The 19696-nt window shown below is 44.9% G+C and overlaps 1 protein-coding gene across 2 annotated transcripts in view; it reads left to right on the forward strand.

The window, feature by feature from the left end:
- The window catches only part of LOC144826880 (A.superbus venom factor 1-like), a 1649148-nt gene that overhangs the window by 1130214 nt on the left and 499238 nt on the right, over window positions 1-19696 (forward strand). For both annotated transcript variants that reach the window (XM_078685340.1, XM_078685347.1), the window contains 2 exons: window positions 15563-15713; window positions 16318-16481. In XM_078685340.1, coding sequence (XP_078541466.1) covers window positions 15563-15713; window positions 16318-16481 — 315 coding nt within the window. The remainder of the gene's footprint in view (window positions 1-15562; window positions 15714-16317; window positions 16482-19696) is intronic.

Below are 19696 nucleotides of genomic sequence, written 5' to 3' on the forward strand. Positions count from 1 at the left end.
GGGGACATGCAGGCAGATTTTTTGCATGTTGCATGCCCTCGAGTCTGGCAGTACTGGAAGGAGGTGATGGACACTATGGGATTTATGCTATCAGAGTCAGTCCTCAATTCACCCCAAATTTAGCTACTGGCCCTGGTGAAGGCCCAGAGGCCACCCAATTGCAGATTAACTACTGTTGCCCTCTTACTGGCTAAAATATGTATCCCCATGAGTTTGGGTAGCATACGAGGTCCTAAAATACATTGTTGGGTAAATGGCATGGTATATTGTAAAGAAAAACTTGGAATATATGCAGAGAAGCTACCTTCATCCTCAAGGTCGAAGGCTATATAGGGTCCCCTGGTTCAATACCTGCAATCTCAGTCAAATACACCAACAGAAGATGAGGAATGTCAAGAGCCTAATGTACACCCAAATTTGGAATGGGGAGATATATAGATGTTGAAATACTTCACAGAATGCCTCAGTGAAATGTAAAATGTCGAATGCTGTACTGTCATAACATATGTAATGTATGTAAAAGTTTTTTTTAAAGTTAATCCAACACACTGGTTGGTTTTACCACCTCTGAAATGATGGCTTCAAAGCACAAATACTTATCAAAGTATCTGAATATTGAAACCTAGATTTCAGAAGGTGATCCATAAAGCCACATCAAGGCACCAACAGCCTTTTGCCCCTCCATTATTCTCACCCTTTCCCTGTATCTCCTCCTTCTCCGCGTTACCCCTCCCGCTCCTGACCTCTCTATGCCTCCTTTGCTGCATTAACCATTCTTTCACAAAGCCCCCTTTTCCTTTCTTTCTTCACTCTTTAGTTAATTGCATAGCCCCACCCTCGCTGTACTTCATTATATTGGGCCCTCTTCCTCTCTTCACCTTCTCATGCTTCACTATTACCATGTCTCTTTCTGCCTTCGTTTTTAAAGCTTTCTCCCCCTTTCCATGAGTCCATCTTTATCACTATCAACCCTCCTTTGCCCGATTTCTGTTTCATTGTATACCACACCTCCATTAATCTCTCTAGCCCTCTCCCTATTCATCTTCTCCCTCTCTTCATTGCCCCAAGTCTCCCGGTCTAAAGCTTCTCTTGCTCATCCTTTCCTTCCGCTCTCTATTTCTCTGTGCCCTGTACCCTCACCCCTCCTCTAAACTTGAACTCCTGTACTCAGACATTCCCTGGCACTCATTTTGCATCTGTCCCCGTTTCACTCAACAACAGTCTTATTCATATGGAGTGCTGAGTGATTCACCAGCAGGAGTGGAGGCGAGGTGACAGGGTGGGGGTTGGGGGGAGAGACAGAGATGTGGCCCTCTATCAATCATTTTTAGACACCTTAGACCGATCAGGCACACAATTAGAGCTTATTCGTATAACCCTCCCGCTCCTGACTTTCCTATGCCTCCTTTGCTGCATTAACCATTCTTTCACAAACCCCCTTTTCCTTTCTTTCTTCACTCTTTCGGTAATTGCCTAGCCCCCCCCCCCCATCGCTGTACTTTGTTATATCGGGCCCTCTTCATCTCTTCACCTTCTTTCGCTTCACTATCACCATGTCTCTGTCTGCCTTCTATTTTAAAGCTTTCTCCCCCATACCATAAGTCCATCTTTATCACTATCGACCCTCCTTTACCCAATTTCTGTTTAATTGTATACCACATCTCTATTAATCTCTCTAGCCCTCTCCCTTTTCATGGTCTCCCTCTCTTCATTGCCCCAAGTCTCCCGCTCTAAAGATTACACTATATAAAATTGACATACAGTAGGTGTAGCACCACCACAGCATCACTCAGCACCACCACAGCATCACTCAGCACCACCCAAGCATCATTCAGCTCCAGCAATACATCGCTCAGGGTCACAAAAGCATCGCTCAGCGCCACCACAGCATTACTCTACGCCACCACAACAACACTCAGCACCACCACAGCATCACTCAGCACCACCACAGCATCACTCAGGTCCACCAAAGCATCACTCAGCGACACCACATCATCACTCAGGGCCAGCACAGCATCACTCACTTTCACCACAGCATCGCTCAGCACCAGCACTACATCACTCAGGAACACCACAGCATCACTCTGTACTAGCACAGCATCACTCAGCACCACCACAGCACCACCACAGCATCACTCAGCATCACCACAGCATCACTCAGGAACACCACATCACTCAGTACCACCACAGCATCACTATGCACTACCACAGCATCACTCAGCGCCACCACAGCATCACTCAGCACCACCACAGCATCACTCAGGGGCACCAAATATCACTCAGCGCCACCACAACATCACTCAGCGCAACTACAGCAACACTCAGCACCACCACAGCGTCACTCAAGCCTACAACAATAATGCTCAGGGCCACAACAGCATCACTCAGCGCCACCCCAGCATTGCTCTACACCACTACAACACCACTCAGCACTAACATATCATCACTCAGCTCCATCACAGCATCACTCAGCGACACTACATCATCACTCAGGACCCTTTGGCTGAGGATTTTGCTGTTGCCCTACCTACGGAGGCCATCTTTTGCTGTTACTGACCCCTGACTTTGTGGAGGACTTTACAACTCGCCGGACCCGCTTCGCGGGTCCCGCAGCGCTCCACATCCACCAGGAGCTGTGTTGGAGACTTTGGGGGGCGTGGAGCTGCCGGCAGGGCTGCGAGTCTTGAGGCAGGGACTCCAGCTACCAGGAGTCCCTGCGAGCCCCATTGGTTACACCTGGGCTGCTCTCCCTGTTGGCCCCGCCCCCCCGCCCACGGAGTGAAAAGCGGGTCTGTTCTTTGAGCTGGTGGGACCCTTTGGCTGAGGATTTTGCTGTTGCCCTACCTACGGAGGCCATCTTTTGCTGTTACTGACCCCTGACTTTGTGGAGGACTTTACAACTCGCCGGACCCGCTTCGCGGGTCCCGCAGCGCTCCACATCCACCAGGAGCTGTGTTGGAGACTTTGGGGCGCGTGGAGCTGCCGGCAGGGCTGCGAGTCTTGAGGCAGGGACTCCAGCTACCAGGAGTCCCTGCGAGCCCCATTGGTTACACCTGGGCTGCTCTCCCTGTTGGCCCTGCCCCCCCGCCCACGGAGTGAAAAGCGGGTCTGTTCTTTGAGCTGGTGGGACCCTTTGGCTGAGGATTTTGCTGTTGCCCTACCCACGGAGGCCATCTTTTGCTGTTACTGACCCCTGACTTTGTGGAGGACTTTACAACTCGCCGGACCCGCTTCGCGGGTCCCGCAGCGCTCCACATCCACCAGGAGCTGTGTTGGAGACTTTGGGGTGCGTGGAGCTGCCGGCAGGGCTGCGAGTCTTGAGGCAGGGACTCCAGCTACCAGGAGTCCCTGCGAGTCCCATTGGTTACACCTGGGCTGCTCTCCCTGTTGGCCCCGCCCCCCCGCCCACCATCGTTCCTCACTGCAATAAAGGGAGGTCACTTGACCGCTGCGCGGGAGCGCGCGGGAGAGCGCCCGGGAGAAGCCCGGGACAAGGGCGGGACAGTCTTAGACAGTCCTAGACTGGCCGGGACTGGACTGGGCCGGCCACTTTGCCCGTGCCTCTATTAAAGATTAAAGACATCAGGTTGAAGTAAGACTTTACCACCTACTACTTAAAAACTGTTCGTTTGCATTGAGCGCGCATATATCTGGCCATTATTAGCTTGTGTTGTAACGTAAATTTCAATAGCGCTTGTGATCATGACTAAGAAAAATGTCCATGAAGCTATAGAGACGCTCAATACCATGGATAACTACATGGTCCAAGTGGTAAATAAAATAAATACCGAAAGAAGACAATCATTAGGCCTGAGCCAATCCCCTGTCCTTCACTTAGAAAGCCCCCCTACCAGCGTGGAAATGTCTGTTATAATATCGCAAGACCTTAGTGTGAATATTCCAGACACCAACCTCATTGATACGGAAAATCAAGATCTCAGTGTAGATTTGCTGATTGATGTGGAGTCAAATCTGGGGTCTGATCTCGAGCATCAGGAGGAATTCACAGTAGAGGTACCTCCATCCCCAGTGCCTGTGATTAGGGCAGTGAGAACCTGCAGAAAAATTCAGTCCAAACGGGGGGGGGGGCACGGACAGGGAGGAAAGGGACCGTTTCCCCACCTAAGCCAAAGGGAAAAAAAAAGGAGCAGGAGGAAGACAACCTTAGACAAATCATAGATGATGACCTGTTTAACAGAATAGCAGATATGATAGATCTTAAGATGAAAACCATCATCAAGCCACTGATCTGAAGTGAAAAAGATGGGAGGGTCGCAATGCAAGTTTCAGAAGAATTGGAGAAAGTAGTAACCAGTGTCATCAATCCAGTTGATACGACGGAGGGAAATGACGGGGGCAATACAATAGTAGATGGAGGATTGTCAGAGACCATTCCGCCTGGCCAGACACCACTAGTCACATTTAGCCAGGTAGTAGCGAGTGAGGCGCCCACATCTCCAACTATTGCACCACTACCGCCACCCCCTGGGGATGATCATTCGCAATTCATAATGGAAGCATCACCACTGGTATTGGTACTAGCTAATGTACCTACCTTACCCCCTGGACAGATAGAATCGAGCTCATCCCTGACAAGTAAGGCATTACATTGGTTGACAAGTAACATGCAGATGACACACTATGGGAAAGAACAGTTGGCAGGGGAAATTGTTATGGCGGGGAGGACGACATGGATAGGGAATAAGCAAAAGAAGTTTAAGGGGGACTGCGTAGTTTTAAATTTCTCAAACGCAGTCGTGCTCCCAAATGTCCTGTCCAATATATTCCCCCCCCCCCAAAAGAAGGAGCGGTTCCATAATTCCTCTTACCTTAAAATTCTTTTATAGTGAACAGCAAAATGCACTTCAGCCGAATATCCCAAGTTTAGGATGGTCCACAAGAAGTAATGTATGGGGAAGGTTTCCTAGACCTATACATAATGATTATGGTATCGGCCCAGTAAATAGGTTTGGCATATGGCCAGGTGATCATCAGAAAGCGCCTTTCGCCAGGACCCCCAGAACACACTGGAACACAGCGAACAGGTGGGGGCCTGGTTTACCGCCTGACAATCGTGGAAATGGCTTTGGAGCCTGGTCGGTCGATGAGTATTTCCCAACGCGACCCAACACTCCACTACCTAGGTGGAATGCAGTAACAAACGGATGGGGACTGGGGGCCCCAACCCATGATTGGGGATTTGGTACAGCGAACAGGTTTGGAGTCTTGGCAAATTTAAATGATTGCGATTGACGCATAGGGGGCCCAAACATGTCAACTAATGAAGTAAGGGCACCACTCTTAATAACTAATAAGAAAGTAAGGGATAGAGGATACAGAACTGGCAAAATAACAAATGAGAATATAAGTCTGGTAGGGCGCCATGCGCAAGCCGTCCTGGAGAGGGAATTTGCACCTGACTATATCCCGGCTGAGACTGTCGATGTCTCTATTACGGAGCATGGCAGTATCAAGGAGAAAGATACTACTCATGAGCAGATAAATGCAGCAGAGTTAGCGGGTAATTTACCAGCTATTGGAAGCCCCCTTGGTCGAGCAGAAATAGGAGTACCCTTGGCTGATTCTGCAGTGCAGCGAACTGTAGAAACATGCAAGATATTAAGTTGGAACGTAGCAGGTCTCAATTCCAAACGTAATGATGAGGCGTGGTCAAGCTTTGTCGTTAGACACAATATTATTGCTTTCCAGGAAACCTGGGATATAAATGATAACTCTTGGTGGGACGGGTACACTAGCTTCGCCAAGGCAGCTATCTCTAGCCGTTCCGGCAGAGCTAAGGGAGGCCTGCTAATGTTATTTTCTTTAGAATTGAAGGGCTCCCTAAAACAGATTATTACTGACTCAAACAATATTCTCATTGTAGAGAGAGTGATTAACCCTGTTAGGAGATCTCTATACATTAACTTTTATAACTCAGGGAATAGGGACAATACTGGTAGTAATATTGCCATTTTAGATAATATACTAAGGTCAGGCAGTCAGTATACACAGCCTGACATTGAGTATATATTATTAGGTGATTTTAACATTCATCCCTGCGTGTCAGCATGCAGTTTAAATTACAAGGAATGGGGCGAAGATCTCGAGGGACCTCACTTTGAGCACACTTCAGAAGGAGAGGAGTTTAGAAGAGTTTCTGGCACATTTTAATCTGTATGAACCAGAGGGCGACAGAAGAATAGCTACATTTACTGGTACAAACCCAGGCACCATAATTGATTACATCTTTATTACACAAGGTATTTTAAACCAGGTGATCTCTTATCGCACCTTGCCATCTCATCAGAGCGACCTTAACCCCGTCCAACTTGAGGTAGCCTGGGGAGATTATATGGGGCCATACCCGGGGAAAGTGAGTACGGCCAATACTTTGCGTACTTCTGATCAGGGTAGAAGAGTCAAGTGGGCCAAAGTGGTCCCAGAAAATTTCTATGCGGAGGTTTTTCGGAAAATAAAGAAACAGGTTGAGGTGTGTCAGAACCCTTGTGCTTTGGGCTGCGAAACTATAGGGGCCTTTGAGTTGATCTGTGGTCAGGTGTCCCAAGACCTCCTGGCGAAGCCAGTGAGAGGAGCACCGAAAAAGAAGCGCTGGTTTGACACCGCGTGCTCCAATGCTCATAGGTCCCTGATGGTAGCGTTGAAAAATGTTCCAAGGGTAAAGGGCGAGATTGTTGGATTAAGGAAAATATACAAGTCAGCCATCAAAACAAGAAAAGATAGCATCAGACGGGAAGCTTGGGAAAATCTCCTATCTACTGCTGTCCTGAAAGATAGCCGAGAATTTTGGGAAATTATCAAACAACCACTTTTCTCTGATCAAGTAAATGAGGCTATGGATTGTGTCATCTCTGATGACAAGTGGTTGTCCCATTTTAAAAACGTATATGGGGAGAATGATCAGGTAACCCAAGATTTTTCTCTGGTCACTGTAGACGCCACACCAATACACTTTGATAGTGCAGAAGTGGAGAAAGCTATTCTGGCCATAACGAAACACAAGGCGCCAGGCCCTGACGTGGTGCCAGCTGACTTCTTTTTACACACCCCGAAGTTGTGGGCAGAGGTTTTGTCCAATGTCTTTACCGCCGTCAATAGTAACCCTACACCATCCTCCTGGAACATTTCAACTATCGTCCCTATTTTTAAAAAGGGTCAGCGGGACGATCCCGGGTGTTATAGGCCCATATCCCTCCTAGACTCGTCAGTGAAGATTCTAGGTAGAGTCCTTTTAGCTAGGTTGAGGGAAAACGTTGAGAACTGTGGGGGCCTATCTGAGATCCAGTATGGGTTTAGAGAAAAGAAAGGTACAATTGAACAATGCTCTAACCTACACCTGTTGATTTCAAAGTATACGGTGGCAAAGGAGGGGTCCCTATTTCTTGCATTTATGGACCTCTCCTCGACCTTCTATCTGGTGAATAGGGCTAAGTTATGGTTGACATTGCTTAGGATGGGGATTGACGAGGCACTAGTAAGATTTATGGCCTCTCTACACCAAGAGCTGTTTGCGGCTGTGCGGGTTACTAACGAGGGCAGGTGTACGTCCCTCTTTAAATCCCTGAAGGGGGTAAGGCAGGGATGTATTTTGGCCCCCCTGCTGTTCACTATTTATATCAACGGGCTGGGTGCACATCTGGAGGAGAATGAAGCCGACGTTCCGCGTACAGGAGCTGTTAAGATCCCAGCGCTCCTGTACGCGGACGACGCCGTGCTAATTGCGCGCACGGGCGTCAGCCTTCAACGCCTCTTAAATGCTTTCGGTGCCTTCATGGAACAGCTTGACCTAAAAATAAACGCTAGTAAGTCGCACACCATGGTGGTGGGACGAGAAAGCAGCAAGAGGAGATCTAAAACTTTCACGTGTAGAGGGGACATGGTTTCTAGAGTCCCCACTTTCCCCTATTTAGGGGTCCTGTTTGACCAGAGAGGAACTTGGTTTCCTCAAGTGAGGGCGAAGAGGTTAGCGGTTATTAGATCATCAGCTGCGCTCATTGGCTTTGCGGGTAGGTTGGGTGCTAGGCCAATGGAAGCTCTACTAAAAATTTACAAGAGCAAATCGGTTGCCATCGCATCATATGGTTCACCACTCTGGGGCTATGTTAACGTGGAACCAATCCAGAGAGCGGAGAACAGATTCATACGAACACTTCTCTCTCTGCCGCAGTCAACACCAACCTACTCTATACATATGGAGGTGGGTTTAGATTTTCTCACAGATGGGTTGAACATGGCTCCACTGATCTTTTGGTTAAAGACGTGGCTCAATGAAGACCTCCCATTGAACCATAAGATCATGTACGACGTCTTATCCTTAGACCATTCTAAAAAGATCCCTTGGCTGGCCTATCTGGCAAAAGCATTCTCAGACCTGGGGAGACCTGAGCTTTTCACTGCCCCCCAAGACATCAAAGCACGAGATATTGACCTCGTCAAAAAGCACTTTATGGAGAGGGCGAGAGCATCACGTGAGGAAAGGGAGCTTGTGAAACCCTCAGTTAGGGGTCATTACTTACTCGTTAACTCATTCTCCTTAGCACCGTACCTTGGTTTTGTTACAATCCCATTCCACAGGTTTCTTTTAACTAAGTTTAGATTTAATTTGTTACATTTTTATTTAGGCTCTTTTAAAACATGGGAAAAACCGGAACTAGCTCCACCCTGCAGCTGCGACCATTTTTCATTTCAAGACACCATGCATTTTGTTATGTTTTGTGGGTTTTATTTAGAGCCGAGGAAAAAATACCTGGTACCAGTTATGAAGGAGGCGGGTTTCACTCAGGTGAGACCGGCCCTGCTCTATCTGCAATCATTGGTTAACCCACGCATTACCTTTTGTATGGCGAACTTTTTGGTTGCTGCAGCTAGGATAAAAAAGCACACTCACTAGTTCCATTGTTACCCCTTTTTTAACTTTTGTAGGCCTAGATTTGTGTTAATGTATTAATGTATTAATGTAACTGATGGGATGGTTATATTTTAATGTGTATGAAATGTTCCGCAATTCCCTGTATGAAATGTTTTTTAATTTCTTTGTATAACTTTTAATTAAGTTGAATAAAGATAACTTGACTTGACTTGACACTCAGGGCCAACACTGCATCACTCAACAACACCACAGGATCACTCAACACCACCACAGGATCACTCAGCACCACCACAGCATCACTCAGTGACACACCAATATCACTCAGCGCCACCACAGCATCAGTCAGCCCCACCACAGTGTAACTCAGCACCACCACAGCATCACTCAGGGCCAGCACAGCATTGCTCAGCACCACCACAGCATCAGTCAGCATCACCACATCACCACATCATCACTCAGCACCACCACAGCATCACTATGCACTACCACTGCATCACTCTGCAGCGCAACAGCAACAATCAGCATCACCACAGCATCAGTTTGCTCCACCACAGCATCACTCAGGGCCAGCACAGCATCACTCAACGGCACCACTGGATAACTCAGGGCCAGCATAGCATCACTCAACGACACCACAGCATCACTCAGTACTTCTTACACTTTTTAATTACAACTTCTCAGCATGCTGCACAGCAGCCACACTTCTCTACAGCACAGCTTAGAAACATTGGCAAAGTCAATAGCTCTACCTGAGCACTTATAAGGCCCCCACAATGCATAGCCAATAGGTTTTGCCTTCGGGACATTATAAATGTTTCGTTATCCAGCACAATATCCTTCAATAAACAACAACAAGTGTTGCATGGCTAATCACTTATAAAGTCCCAAATGCGAGACCTATTTGCTATGCCAATGCTTGTTAAAAATGGGAACAGTATTGATTCAGACCAAGTTGATAAAATTCCGGTCAAACCGCTTACATTAATTGCTTGCATTAAAAGCGGTCCCCATAACACAATGTTAGAGTTAAAAATATCCACGGGGATACCATTGGGTCCAGGGTCATTCCCTCCCATGCTCAACATAATAGCCTGGTTAACTTCAGAAAGGTTCAAATGTATGTCATTTTGGTGACTACTTGGGAGTAGGTCTATCTCTTCAACTATGCCAAAATCTCCCAATGCATCACAATGTGGTTTATTGTAAAGATTAGAATAATGTTCCACCCACTCAGCCTTGCTAATAGTTATATTTAGCGGCGCCGTATCTTTGTCAACCAGCAAGGGAGCATTAACTGCCTTCCAAAAGGCAGAAATATCTCTGGTTTCAGAGGCTATATGTAGGGCATGCCAAGCTTCTTCTTTTAGTGTGTATCAATCAATCAATCAATCATGCCATTTGTATAGCGCACTACTCACCCGGGAGGGTCTCAAGGCGCTTAGGGGGAGGGGTATGTATAACCGTTCTTTTATTGCACACCTATACTCCCTTATTGCCTCTTTAATATCATCTCATTTTTTTGCTGGTTTATGTAGAGTATGTTTACATTTTGAGTAGGCCTTGGTACATTTAGAATCAAACCACCCATTTTGTTGAATAACTTTATTCTTAGTCTTCACAAAGAGGGCTTTTTTAATATAGTCTGATATTGTGGTAAAACCTTTTATGATGGCTTTATGGGGAGTTGTCTTGTCAAGGCAAGCGAGAAAGGCATCTTTACAGTTTACCACAGCCTTTCTTGTAAACTCGTCAGGGTCCACTTTGGCCCAGCGGAGCGCGTACCCATTTAACCTCCTCAAAGTTATATTCTCAACATTATTGGTTGGACTGTTTCTTGTTGTTATCACATTGATATGTACTAATAAACCAACACTCAATGGAAATGGTCACTCAAGGGGATCGCACGAGTACAAAAATCCTGAACTCTAGAGGAATGTCTGCAGTACAGTAAGATAAAATCTATAGTTGAAAATATACCACAACCATTAAAAGTAGGACTAAAAGAAACCAGTGGGGACCATAGATTGTTAACAAATCCTAGATCAGCAGTGAACATAATTTTGTTTAGAAGCTCTACATAGGTTGTATGCGGGAAGTGTGAAAAACTAGTATCTTCATCATACGAGATACCACAGACACCTCTTTCAGCATGTTGACATATAGCAGAATTAAAATCCCCTTCCCAGATAATAAATAAAACCTTAGTTTTGGAGGCCTGTAAGTTTTGTAAATTGTAACTTATTTTTCTCAGTACCCCCTCAATCAAATCATGGGGAACATTGTTATAAAAATGTAATAAAACAATACAGAGTGATTTATAATCATCAATGGTAATAAGTTGAAAATACCTGTCTACAACGTTCAATACGATTTTACTTATGTTCATGTAGTTTGAAACATATGTGCATAGACCCCCCTTTGATCTTCCATGGGACGATGTAACCGCTGCCGTATGATAAGGTTTATAACCATTTATGTGGATAGGCTCTTCCACCCAGGTTTTTTGGAGGCTAACCATGTCAAATTTCCTAACAAAATCAGACGATACCTAATTGTTCACCTTAGTCTTTAAACCTGCAACATTCCAAAACATTACCTGGCACGTACCTTTTCTCTTTCATCCTTTAATGGCCTCTATTTCTGGCCTTCAGTAGGTAATTTGGGGACAACAAATGGAGTTGTGGGTGGAAGATTAGCGTTATCTATCTTAGTGGCAACAGGCATAGTTTTGGGGTCAGAGACCCCACGGGGAGGCAATAATGGTTTGGATAAAATATGTTGGCTATTAATTAAAGCATTTAAAATTTCTAGGGACTGAATATCTAGATGTGTTGCATGCTTAGAAATCTGCATTTTATCCCCTATCACAGCAAAACTGCTGCCTACTGGAGGTAGTCAATCAACCTCCTCTAACATTGGGAGAATATCAAATCGATTATAAACTGGGACATTATATAAGGGACCACGATTGACTATATGAGGCTTGCTAGCTGCTTTGATGTGATTGTAATTAGTAGGCTGGTAAAAATATCCCAGTGGAACTATATTGATACCTTGCGCTAAAATAGAATAATTCCCTGCTCTACTCAGTATCATTTGTGCAAGCTGCGGAGTTTTAAAGGTCAATACCACACAATCTCCATAAAGGTTTTTACATCCTCTCCCTTCCAACTCACTCTTGAAGCCATTTTGAATTCAGCAAAAAGCCTTACAGTTAGACCCGTTTTGGATTCCACCCAGAGTAGGGACTTATTCCTCAGGATGTCCCATGACTCCACTACCCCAGAAGGTAGCCTGGGCACATTAGCTAGCACTACCGTATACAGGGTTACAGCTGGAGGTAGGTCCAGGTAGGTCATTTCTGGCTTGTGGCTACTCAGAGATATTAATAAATTGGAGCTCTTAGCGTCAAAGTTATCTGGAGACTGTGCTCCCAGGTTTTTACTCCCAGCCGCTGGCGCAATGTTGTTATTAGAAGAGACAAAAGTATGTAAAGGTCTACGGGGTGCTAAGGATATTGAAGGATAAAGAGTCTGTGTTTTAATAGTCCATGTATTTTGATCCCTATTAGAAGGAGCCTCCCCCTTGTTTATTTGGTTGGTAGGTGCTTTATGTATAGTTTGATTGTGTGTCCGACTACTGCCTTCTGGATAATCCGAACAGATGTTATGATTAATGGCCGGTTATGTGATATTTAACTGGCAGTTATTCAAGCATCAATTTAGTGAGTCTTCCAGTGCTCCCACTCTACTAATTACTTTGGTTAAAGTATCTCTAAGATAAATATCCAATGCATCCAGTTTAGCATTTTGCTTGGAAATATCACTCTGTGTACACAAGCGAGCACAGGATAGAGGGTTTTCCTTGTTACCTGTCTTATGTGGAGGGAAAATTGTATCCTTCTTAAGTGTCTCTTTGCGAAATTTAGGGGGTATTGCTCTTGACTCTGGTAAAAGTTCCTCTATTGCACTGGGGAGGATAGATGGGTTTCTTGAGTGCTTTGGAGGCAGTTGAGAATCACTCTCCTAGTCGCCCACTGAGATGTGCTCAGACACATTCAGTATGCAACCATTTGCATTTGACTTGCTACTAGGCGCTTCTGGTAGAGGAGACATTGTACTCTGTTTTGCCTCATCTATAGATAAACCTAAAGCGGGACCTGTTTTTTCTGGGTTCATTGCTTCTTCAACAGAGATAATCTACTGCTCAACAGCCCCCATTGCCCCTTTTCAATAATTCATCAAGGTCAAACGAGACCCCCGCCTTAAGTTGTGTTATGGCCTAGGAGGTTGGTGCTTTCCTCTTGCCCATATTACCAAACTAGGACTATTAAGGCACTAAAAAGCAAAACAGAAGTTGTACTTGAAATCCTTTATCACACTCAGACTATTTAGCAATAAATATGATATATTCTTAGACTTATAATGATTTTCCTGGGTTGTCTACAAGTGTGCTATACAGCACATTCAGTCTAATTGTTCAGTCTAGTTGTAAAATGAGGTCCCACCTCAATAGATTATGCAAGAAGTGTCGGGATCAGATTGGAAAATGTCCTTGACTCGCCAAAAGCATATGTGGAGATGAGTGACAAACAAAATGACAGAATTAGCTCACCCACTCTGATGGCGTAAATCTATCAATGAGTCACAGCACCTCTTGAAGCAGGACCAAGAGAGTGGGCCCAGCCCAGCCCAGCCACTTCTGGCCTATGACGGGCTAAGACGGGCCCATCTTGGCCTGGTCATTTCCCGGGTCAAGCCCGGGCAAGCCCAGTGGGCGTCCAGCTCTGAGGGTCTAGCCCTGGAGTTTTGTAGCATCCGCCACCCTCTAGGGGCCGAGAATAAAGTGCACAATGCAGGTCTGGCAGGGATCAGGCAGGGGTCTGTTGATGAAGTGCTGCTGAGTGTTACAATGCAGAGCAGTCTCCCACACTGTGGGACATGTTCTGGTGTTTTGTAACATCCGCCCACCCACCTCCAGGGGCCGAGAATAAAGTGCACAGTGCGGGTCTGGCAGGGATTGGGCAGGGGTCCGTTATTGAAGTGCTGCTGAGCGTTACGATGCAGAGCGGTCTCCCCGTGGACGTAGTCAATGGGCAAATAGTTGGCCATATTGACTTTACATCCAGTGTTGCCAGTGAAAGATGGAAGTTGGGACTGAACTAAATTTGGGGGCTGCTAAGAGAGCACTCCACCTGTGGAGATGTGCCTGCTCTCTGGGTTGTCTAACCTGATACTGTTGTCCTGCTGTACAGACTGTGCTTGCGGAGGGACAGCACAACTGTCATCACTTTTTTATAGATGTGTGGTTTTCCTGGGGGTGGATTGTGGCCCCCCAGGGAAACCACACATCTATAAAAACAAAATCAGCCCCCAATAGGGTTCGGCCCATGAGCAGGAACCCTGACCCCCATCAATATATCAGATTTCATTTTCCTTTAGAGCCCTGGCAGGTGAGTGATCGTGCCCCCCCCCCCCCAGGACAAACCTATCCTTTTGTTTCCCAAAATATAGTAGTCTTGAGGAGGGAGGGTGGTTGTTCCATTGTCATGAGGGCCGACACCCCCAGATCAACTCCCTTGTGTCTAATGGGTTTTCCTGACCATGGATCTCTATGTTCTACTATGATCTTTGCACTGCTTGTTTGCATATAAGTTACTTATTGTGAAGCGCTCTGATGCCCTCGGGTCCAGCTAGTGCTATATAAAACTCCTAAAATAAAAAATAAAAAAATGGATCGAAGAGCGGCCACCCTCCAGGGCCACGAAACCCTTTCAGGAAGGCCCCGTTTGAAAAAGGAGACCCTCCTCTTTCATAGGAGGCCTCCCTGAAAGCTGGGAGGCCTTTTCCGGCCTGTTTTCTCCACCGGAGTCGAGGGCGACCATACCTGTTGCTTCCTCAGCTCCAATGGGGAAAGTTGTGATGTAAGCGCAACTCACAGCTCACTGACTTCACATATGGGTGGGAGGGGGTTGAGGAGAGATGCAGGAGCGTTTTTTGCTTCTATCCACCCCAGGGATATATTTGTTTTTTAAAGAAGAACCTCAGGTGATTTGCATGGAGGATTTTGAACAGCCCTCCCTGGTATCGGCCAATGTCTGTTTCATGCACCAGAGAGGTAATGCAAGTGCAGGCCATGGGCTGACAGACGCACCACAGGGGTTACATTTTAAATAAACAGCTACAAATTATACAAACAATAGTAACACAAAATTAATCTATGTATTAAAGTATATTAAAATGATTAATAAATGTTTTCTTTACAACTATAATATTGAAGATATTATCAACAACGATATTCTTAACAGCGATGTCACTTTCCTGAAAAACAAAATTTTTTGACAACAATATTTCTGCATCACAATATTTTTGTTTTCCTATATTTACAACTCAATATATTGTACCAAGATAAACACTCAGGCATGACCTCCTATTGTTTTTTTTTGGATTTTTTAAATAGAACATGCAATCAAGTTACAACATCAAAGCAAATCAAGGCTGGCACATGATAGGGGTTAAGGTGACAGTGCAAAATAAACACAGCAGGGGGCTTCAACTATTTCATTTGCTATTCCTATATTTAGTGATAACAATAATGTTGTTTTGTTGGGACCAAGTTTGTAATACTGACTATATTTATCTTTCTGCTTCATCTTTTCATTTGTTTATTGCTTAGAGTTTGGAAGGAAGTATTTTGAAAGCTTCTAATTATTTGTTGAAGAAGTACCCATCCCTTACCACATCCTATGCAGTAGCTATAACCGCTTATGCTTTGGCGATGGTCAACAAACTTCCTAATGACAAAAACCTCATGGATATGTCAACGGGTGAGTGGCCGCAGTCTGCTTTACTAACTTAAGATAGGAAATGAGAGAAGCATATAGGGAAGAACAGGAGAGTGGGTGGTACAAATCTGGTTAAAGCGAGAGCAAGGAATATGAACAGACAAAAAGGATGCATGTAGCATTTGCAGGAGCAGTAGAAAGAGACAAGGAGTAAATATTGGGATTAACTGTTGTGCTGCATTGATAAAGAGATCTTAGGTGAAGGTCTCTAGACGTGAGGGCCCCTTTGTCTCTAGTACAAGGATAGTTGAAGCACTGCACTATGTAAACAACTAGTACTGCCCGACCTACATCCTTCTCCTATCTCTAAATATTTGTATGCTTCATGTGAGAGTGTGTCCTTGGAATATTCTGACAGGCTGCAGTCTAGTAAACTTCTGGAAAATAAATATTGAGAATGGTGATGTCCTTGTTTTGAAAGTATACCTATAATCTGGATCCAGCTACAGAATCAACACAAAGTATTGCCAATCCTTCATGACTGAAGCACAGTGATGAGAGCAGAAAATAATTCCAAGCATGATGGTCTTCTTTGAGCCATAAATATTCAAGAACTTATTTCTGACCTTTTATTGTTTTTTTGCAGGTGGAACTCATTGGAATGTTCTCAGAGATAACCAGTTCAGCATTGAAGCCACCTCGTATGCTCTCCTTGCCCTTGTACGCATAAAGAAGTTTGAAAAGACAGGAGGGATCATGCAGTGGCTGAATGAGCAGAGGTTCTATGGTGCTTCTTATGGATCTACCCAGGTGAGGTTCATTCATTGAGCTGCCACTATATAACTCTCCGGGCCTTGCATTACCCTTCTTCACTTGACATTCACTCTCACCACAGTGATAGCATCTTCTTGTAACTTGTGTCAATCAAATAATAGTCCTAAAGCCTTCTTGATCCAATTTTTTCGAACCTAGCGGAACTAAAAGGTAAAGTCCCCATACCCATACCATGGTCAGACCATTTTTTAATCCCGTCTGTTTGGACCCCATTGACTCCCGTTCAGCACACCCAGTCAACTCGAAGACCAATCCGTCCATGGCCCAACATCCTGGTGGAAGGGTGGATCCAGGAAATGGAAAATTCCAAACCGAATCTGGAATTCAACCCAGTCAAGGACTATCAGAAGTTCACACATTGGATTGAGGATTCACTGAACACGGTGCTCCCAAAGAAATCAATCCAGAAGAAAGCAGGTCCCAACAAATCTGCATGGCTCTCTCCTGAACTGCGCATTTTAAAACAACAATGCAAAAGATTAGAGAGGACAAGGAGGAAAGATTTCTCACATATTAAGAAACAGAAATACAGGGCAGCTATTATATTAGAAAAAATAAAGCTGAAATAAAACGAGCCCAGGCCACTTACTATGAGAAAAGGATCACAACAGCAGCCAACTCCTCCAGAGAGCCCTTTCTGATTGCTAAATTCTTCTCAAAGTCCATGATTCCTAAGTGGCAACCAATCCTTTGGGATACCGATGTAACAAACTTGCAGAGTACTTTGCCACCAAAGTTCATAATATTCTCAACCATCTCCTACAAAGAGAAAATGATACACCTGAGCTGACCGCTGTGAGCCAGCATGGAAATAAACACCATCTGGAGACTTTTATTCAGCTGACTCAGGAGTCATTTTTAGCCACCTTAACTTTGGTCAATTTGGGGTCAACATTGGTCCCTGCACCACCCAACATTTTAAAATTGGTAGCAACTACAGTGGCTCCCATTATGACCAGTCTGATCAATGCCTGCTTCTCGTTAGGGATAGTTACCCCCGAATGGAAAAGTGTAATGGTAAAAGCCCTGCTAAAAAAAACTAACGTGGACCCTGCAGATCTTGGCACTTACCGTTCCATCTCGCTTATCCCAGTAATTGGCAAAATCACATAGAAACATGTTAACCACACAATTTCCATGTTTCTTGAGTCCAATATCCTGCTCCACCCCTCACAAATGGGCCTCCGCCCTCGCCAAGGCACTGAGACCGTCTTATTAGCGGTGGAGGAGGAAGCGAGAAAAATCCTCGATTCTGGAGGGATGGCAGCCATAATACCCCACTTTGATTTAAGTGCTGCCTTCGATACAGTAAATCACCATACCCTGGCTCACCATCTCAGGAATATAGGAGTGTCCGTCAAGGCATTATTGCGGCTCCAATCCTTTCTGGAGGACAAGGTGCTTTCAGGTGTTTGAAGGTGACATTTTTTCCAAACCTGACCCCCTTAGGTGTGGAGTCCCACTGGGCTCATCCTTTAGCCCGACCCTTTTTAATTTCCATATGCACCCACTGGCAGATATTGTTTCCCCCTTTGGGATTCATATACTTACATACGCCGATGACACACAGTTGGTTGTGGCATTGCCCAGGCCGACCATACTCCCTCTGATCTCCACGCTTGTCTTGAGGAACTTACTAAGTGGATGAGCCTGTCCCACTTAAAACTCAACGTGATAAAACAGAGCTTCTGCTGCTTGGCAACCAGTTAAACTTCAAATCTAATACGATGTGGCCAGCCTGTATGGTCCCGGTGCCCATCCCATAAACTGAGATAAAAATCCTTGGTGTCTGCTTGGATCAAAATCTCACATTTAGAGTCCAAGCCGGGAAGACCACTGACTTATGTTATGGCATGTTAAGAATGATCAGCAAAGTGCTGCCCCTCCTACCTGACCAAGGAAAGAAAATGCTGATCCAGGCGCTTATCCTCTCTAGGGTACCATATGGTAACACCCTCTACCTGGGCTCCCCTAATGCAGTCATCACAAAACTGCAGTTTGTTCAAAATTCAGCTGCAAGACTACTCATGGGAACTCATAATTGCTGCTCAGCAAAGCCGGCACTACGCACTCTCCACTGGTTACCAGTGCAGGAGAGAAGTAATTTCAAGGCCTTGTGCGTCGCCCATAAGTCTTAAGGAGGAAATAGACCTCCTATTTTCAAATCCATGATCTGCCCTTACAAGGCTAAAAGAAACCTTCGCTCAGACAAGATGTACCTAGCAGTGCTACCTAGAATTAAGAAGGCCAGAAGTGGCAGCTGGCGTTTATCATATAATGTCTCAAAACTGTGGAACTGCCTGCTGCTACATCTGCAAAGAGAATCCAACCATTTAGTATTCCGGAAACAACTAAAGACTTGGCTCTTTCGTAGAAGGCTTGTCCAACTCTAGTGACCGCTTCAGCACTGGGATGCTCCCGGGTAGCCATGCGCTATACAAAAATATTTTCCATTTCATTTCAAAGCCAAAAATTGCATTCTAGAATTTTGTACAATATCGCCAACAAGCCACCAAAACCTCTTTAAATGAAAAAGTTGTTAAAATAAATATTCTAATGAAACAATATAGGCTATACATCATCATCATCTTTATTTTGGCTCGGAGAACATAAAAGCATATAAGACCAAATACAGTAATTACAGAAGCGCAATTTAATTACAAAACTCAATTTGCTACAATACGGTTAAGTAGACTAGTATACATTTCAAACCAGAATACATCCTTTAGCACTAATGGTTGATGAATCTAACAGAGTACCCCAAATAATATGTCTGCATAATAAAACAGGATGCCTGAAAGCAAAAACCTCAAGTAAAGCACTGGGAAGCTCCAGATGGGTCCATTATGCCATCAACCAATGGAAGTAAACCAATAGGAGGGGATCCAGATACGTTAGTTATCAAAAAAGAATGAAAGTGCATAGTGCAAATTGTCAAGCAACACAGTGGACAAATAAGATATAAAAGTTCATAAGAGATTTTAGACTAAAAGCTGTGTTTAAGAAAACTAAAAGCAATATGATATAAAAACAAATACCTAAAACACAATTTATTAAAAAAACATGATAATCTGTTTTTCAATCCCCTGAACTGAGGCAAGTCTGGCCTTACGCATTTGGAGACCTCCAGTCCCCCTCAAGTGCTTCCCCTCTGGTGTACTAACATCAGTGACACAAATGCACTATATCTA

The sequence above is a fragment of the Lissotriton helveticus genome, chromosome 1_1 (assembly GCF_964261635.1).
Source record: "Lissotriton helveticus chromosome 1_1, aLisHel1.1, whole genome shotgun sequence".
NCBI lineage: Eukaryota > Metazoa > Chordata > Amphibia > Caudata > Salamandridae > Lissotriton > Lissotriton helveticus.